At 48.7% G+C, this 6,194-nt stretch overlaps 1 protein-coding gene across 1 annotated transcript; it reads right to left on the bottom strand.

Moving 5' to 3' along the window:
- Positions 1-220: 220 nt before the first annotated feature.
- On the bottom strand, positions 221-3,392 carry LOC119270068. Its single transcript, XM_037552034.1, has 2 exons — positions 2,895-3,392; positions 221-2,045 (listed from the first exon to the last, which is right to left on the bottom strand). The coding sequence occupies exons 1-2, from the start codon at positions 3,152-3,154 to the stop codon at positions 650-652; spliced, it is 1,656 nt and encodes a 551-aa protein (XP_037407931.1). The 5' UTR covers positions 3,155-3,392; the 3' UTR covers positions 221-649.
- Between the last annotated feature and the right edge of the window lie 2,802 nt (positions 3,393-6,194).

Genomic DNA, 6,194 nt, shown 5'->3' with positions numbered 1-6,194 from the left:
TGTAAAAAAAATTGGCGCCCGAAAACCTGACAGGAAGCATATTCTTCAGCCTCAGCAAACTGTATTATTCAGACCCGCGGAAGCACCTGCTTCAGACGGGTGAAAGAATCTCACTTGGAAGTTCTTTATGCCACCTGAAGTTCTAATCCATAATTTAGGTAGAAGCAAACAAAAATGATAGGCATCAGTCCCATGTGAAGTAAAGTAAGTACAGAGATACTAGCATATCTTGGGCAAAAGAACTGATAGCCATTCAGTTAAAAGTGGTACAATCAAGAGTCAAGCTAGATTTTCTCACTCAAAACAAAAAAAGAAAAAGAGTCAAGCTAGATGCTACTACATGAGTACATGTCCAGACTGTCTGCACGCGCAAACACATGACATTTCAACAGCTCACACTTGACACCTCCATCCAGGGTATATGGTCCATTATCTTTTCCGTCGAACTTTTCTTTTCTTTTAACCTTTTATTTGTCCAAGTCATTCTGCACAAGCACACAACTCTAGAGAGAAGAAACACAACAAAGAGATCATCGGCTCGCTGACGAGCTTCCAGGAGAAAACAAGGGAGCAACAGACCTCCAAAATGGCCATGCCGACGCGGCGCCATCAGTTCATTTCCTCCTGTAAAACTAAATGGAGGAAACCTTCAGAACATCCATTTTGGAGAAGATTGGACGATGATCCGACGGGGCTTTGGGGGCTGTTGCAGCTCCATGGAGTTCCTCTTCTTCATGGCCGAGGAGACCGTCGGGCTCAAGTAGTCATGACTCCTCTGCGGCAGGGACGTGCTCTGCGAGTGCGTCTTCCGCATGGGGATCAGCGTGTGCTGCTTCCTCAAGGTCCCGGTTTGAATCATCGACGGTTTCCTCGGAGAGCTCCACCTGCTGTAGTTGACGCAGCTCTGGCTCCTCCCGACGTGCTTCTCCCTGGAGCTCGGAACGTTCGTGCTCTCCATGGTTTCGGCCGAGTACATTGTCTCCTCCTCGCTGCTGAACTGGTCTTGATGTCTGTACCGCGACCGCTCAGCAGGTGACGAGCTGGACTGCCCCTCACTGCTACAATCCTCCATAAGAGCAACCGGAGGATCCCTGGAATCTGCCTCGCCATTGCGGTGCCATATCAGGCCTGCTGGAAAGTGATTCTCTCTGGATGGATTCCTGGGTTTCACCTTCGACGTGTCCCCATTGTTCTCCTCAGAAAGCATTTGTTTCAAGGGCAGTGGTAGAAATATGGTCTTGGGAACCTTAGCTGGGAAGTTGATGTCCAAGAGTTGTACTGGTGCAGGATCCTGGCGACCCTGACAAGAACTACCCCTCGGCGATTCGTATATTTCTGGAGTTGAAATCCCCTGCTCATTGTTGGTCCGTAGATCAACCAGAGGATTTGCATCATGAGAAATCCTTGCATTGGCTGAGCTACCTGACCCCTGCTGGTATTTAGGCTTTGAAGTCATGTTTGAAGTAACCGATGCATCATCATTATCGTCATCTGCAGGCTTGAACACATTGCGACGAGTGAAGGAGGAGCTTGAGCGATCGCTTCTGCTGGACATCAGTCTAACAAGAGGTAACTTTGGCTTGGTAACCTCATCCAGGTTGCCCTGCCAATGCTGATACAACCAATCGCAGACCACCGATATGGGGATCCCGAACTGCATTTGCTGATCCTTCTTCGATGAATGTGATGAGGATGAGGATGCTGAAGATGACCTTGCAGTGGGGGAGGAGGCCAGCTTCATGGGGTCACAGATCATGAAAGCTAAGTTCCCCTGGGCGTCGAAACCGGCAGAGCCAGGACACCATGTCACCCCATCTGTCGAGAGCTTTATGAGGTTATCCGTGCCAATCACTACTTTCCCGTCGCCGATCACCAGTTCCTTCTTCCCGGTATGCCCCAGCAGGTAAACAACACTCCCATGATCTAGGCTTGGTTTGCAGCATGTTTTCAGATAGTGAGGTTGCTGAGCCTGCAAAGTCAAGTCATTCTCGGCAGAATCAACACCGACTATCGTAAGGTCAAGAATCGAGCTGGTGATGAAGAATCTGCAAACATGAACATTACAAAAAGAAGAATGTAAGTAGGGATAGAGTTACTTGTAAACAACAAAATACTACAGCAAAAAAGCACACATCTTAACAACCAATCATGAAGCTCTGTCCAGAAAAACCCTTTGTTTACTGAGCAGCAAAGCTGATCTGAGTTGACATTAAAATAATTAACACTATGAACTTTTCATGACTCCAACCTTGCTGCCTTTTATCATCAACCACTTACTACTATTGCTTGCCTGTGACACAACTTTTCTTGAATGTCATGTCCCTAAAGAAAAACCTTTCCAGAGAAGAAAATAAACACATTGGAAACAACTCTAACAACCGCGCAAAATCACATTAATTCTATGTTCTTCCAACTAGTACCGAAAAAGAGAACTTCTATGTTCCTCTCGTCCTTGCTTGGATCCAACCAATGGCACTTGCCCCCACTGTTTGTAGAGCAGCACGAAGTACTTTCCAACTCCACCTTGTGATCACCATGATTACAACAAGATAATAGCGCATACTCTCAACCACCTGCTAACAGAAACCGCACTAGCGGTTGAATTTGGCTTCTAATCAGCCGCATTACGGGCTAATCATCACCGGCAGCAACAGCTATCCCACCACCACCGAGCAAATCGGCCGCGTGGGCCGGGCCCGCCCAGCTGCTGCTGCCGGAGACGCGGATCTTGGCCTAATCAGTCCGCAATAATCGCCGGGAGAGCCGAACAAATCCACAGGGACGACGCACCCGCAGGCAGAAATGGAATTTAAAATGCAGCGATTTGGTTCAGTGGGGCGGCGGCTAGGCTGGTAGGCTAGCACTAGGAAGTGGGCGGGAGAAGGCGCACGAACCTGTGGGGCACGAGGCGGGCGGCGAGGCGGGCGTGGCCGAGAAGCGCGTCGGCGGCGTCCTCGGCGGCGGCGGCGGAGGGCAGGTTGCCGTGCGTGGTGAGCAGCAGGTTCCGGTGGATCAGGAGGCCCGTGCCGTGGCCGCCGCAGACGGCGGCGAGCGCGGCGGCCTTGGCCGAGAAGATGGCCGCCTTGACCCGCTCGGACCGCCCCCCGCCGCCGGAGCAGAAGCACCACCCCGCCCCCTCCCTCCACACCCCCATCAATGCAGCAGCGTGCACGCTCCCTGCGTACCACCCCCCTCTCTCCCCTCTGATCCCAGCAGTTAAAAGCTCACGGACGGCTCCCCTGCTCCCCGCCGCATTCCCCGGAGGCAAGGCAGACGGCGGGCGTCGGTCTCCGCGCCTGCACGCCGCCTTCTTGCTTCTTCCACTGGCTCCTCTGCTTTGTTTTTTCCCTTGGGGATTCCCTTCTCTTCTCTCTCTCGCTCACTCGGCTCGAGACAGGGCAGCAAAGACACCCGGGAAGTGAGGTGGGGTTCGTATTAAAGCTGACCACGCTGCCACCTTCTGCCGCGGGCTCCTCCCCTGGCCCGCCCGCCCCGGCCGACCGGTGGGGCCGTTTACCACTGGCCCCACAGGTAATAGACACGGTGCCACGGGGTAGTTTAGCTTGGGGTAAAGCGTGCGCTGTGGTTTTGGTTCGGGTGGGGAAGAGAGAGAGGATGCGAGGGCTTTGGCTGCGCGCACCGACACGCTTAACTGCCCTTGACATTGGCAGGTGGGGCCAGCGCATCCACGTTCCCGTGTTCGCTCGCCGGTGGGGCCGGCCGTCGGCGAGAGCGCGGCTTTACTGCTATTTTTTTAATTAATACATTTTAAAAATTAATTTTCAAAAATAATACGTCAAAATTTTATTTTCTATATGGCCTCGTCTCTTCGGAGGACGAGTGGGGCCCGTCGGCCTATAGGAGGACGACAGGTGTCCGGTCCTCCACGTGGCGCCCGACGATTGGCCCGCCCACGTCGCATCGCTCTCCCTCGTCCCGGCATGGGCCGTCGGTGGCTGGGCCCCAGACGACACAGGCCTGTCGTCCAGCCCTAGGACGATCGTCCACCTTTTGGACGACAGGGTCCCAGCCCCGCCCGGTCGCCAGCTTCTTCCACCTCCCACGAGAGCTTATCCCCTTGCCTCCGTTCTTTCTGCCGTTCTTCGTTTATTCTCTTTTCCACCTAAAAAGTAACCCATTTGTACACCAAAGTGAGCCATTTTCTTCCCGATTTGCCACGATAGATACGTTGTAGATAGTTGGGGGAGGCAAGGGAGACCTCGATCTAGTGATGGGGTAGCTCGTGGTGGTCGTGGTAAGCATTTTGGTGGAGGTGGTGGTGAGCATATTGGTGGAGGTGGTGGAGGTGAACTGGTGCAGCTGCGGCAGTGTGGTCGTTCGTCGTCGTTGCTTCGCACGCTTCAAGGGTATAATTTAGCAGACATTTTCTCCGATAGTAACCGATATATTTTCAGATGTCTAATATTTAGTTGTGTGAATATATTCAGTTGCTTCGGTAATATTTCGTATTATATGTGGATGTCAAATATTTAGGTTTGTTAGTTTTTTTAGTTGTTGCGGTACTATCCGTAATATATTTAGATGTCAAATATGTAGTTCTATCAATATTTGAAGTCGTTCCGGTAATATCCATAATATATTTAGTTTAGTAAATATTTTTAGTTGCTCAGTCAATATTCCATAATATATGTACTTGTCAAATATTTAGGAGTGCGAATATTTCTAGTTTGTCATGCTGTTTAAAAGTTGTCTGTCCATGTTAAATAATTTTATAGGTGAGTTGAGATGTCCGATGTAGTGATGTTCTGATGGAAATATGCCCTAGAGGCAATAATAAAATAATTATTATTGTATTTCCTAAATCATGATAAATGTTTATTATTCATACTAGAATTGTATTGATCGAGAACTTAAATACATGTGTGAATACATAAACAAACACCGTGTCCCTAGTATATGTGTGAATACATGCTAGAAGCAATATCATGATAAAGTTGTTATTTATATTTCCTTATATCACGATAAATATTTATTATTCATGCTAGAATTGTATTAACCGGAACCTTAGTATATGTGTGAATACATAGACAAACAGAGTGTCCCTAGTATGCTTCTACTAGACTAGCTCGTTGATCAAAGGTGGTTAAGGTTTCTTAACCATGGACATGCATTGTCATTTGATAACAGGGTCACATCATTAGGAGAATGATGTGATGGACAAGACATATCCGTTAGCTTAGCATAATGATCGTTCAGTTTGTTGATATTTCTTTCTTCATGTCAAATACATATTCCTTCGACTATGAGATTATGCAACTCCCGAATACCGGAGGAATACCTTGTGTGCTATCAAACGTCACAACGTAACAGGATGATCATAAAGATGCTCTACATGTATCTTTGAAGGTGTTTGTTGAGTTGGCATAGATTGAGATTAGGATTTGTCACTCTGAGTATCGGAGAGGTATCTCTGGGCCCTCTCGGTAATACACATCATAAGCTTGCAAGCAAATGACTAAGGAGTTAGTCGCGAGGTGATGTATTACGGAACGAGTAAAGAGACTTGCCGGTAACGAGATTGAACTAGGTATAAAGATACCGACGATCGTATCTCGGGCAAGTAACATATCGATAGACAAAGGGAATTACGTATGTTGTCATAACAGTTCGATCGATAAAGATCTTCATAGAATATGTAGGAGCCAATATGGGCATCTAGGTTCCGCTATTGTTTATTGACCGAAGAGGTGTCTCGGTCATGTTTACATAGTTCTCGAACCCGTAGGGTCCGCACGCTTAATGTTTGTTGACGATATAGTGTTATATGAGTTATATGATTTGGTGACCGAATGTTGTTTGGAGTCTCGGATGAGATCACAGACATGACGAGGAGTCTCGAAATGGTTGAGAGGTAAATATCGATATATAGGATGATGATATTTGGACACCGGAAGTGTTTCAGGACGTACCGGAAAGGAATCGGGTCATCGGAAGGGGTTCCGGGCACCCGAGGGAGTCCTGGACTAAGGGGTCCTCGGGCGTCCAGCCTGTTAGCCATGGGCCGGACTGATGGGCTGTGAAGATACGAAGATCGAAGACTGCACCCGAGTCCGAATGGGACTCTCCTTGGCGTGGAAGGCAAGCTTGACGACCGGATATGTATATTCCCTTCTTTGTAACTGACCTTGTGTAACCCTAGATCCTCCCGGTGTCTATATAAACCGGAGGACTTA

Source organism: Triticum dicoccoides, chromosome 3A (assembly GCF_002162155.2).
Source record: "Triticum dicoccoides isolate Atlit2015 ecotype Zavitan chromosome 3A, WEW_v2.0, whole genome shotgun sequence".
NCBI classification, from domain to species: Eukaryota; Viridiplantae; Streptophyta; class Magnoliopsida; order Poales; family Poaceae; genus Triticum; species Triticum dicoccoides.
The sequence above is the reverse complement of the archived record's forward strand: the minus strand, read 5'-3'. Positions and strand labels throughout refer to the sequence as shown.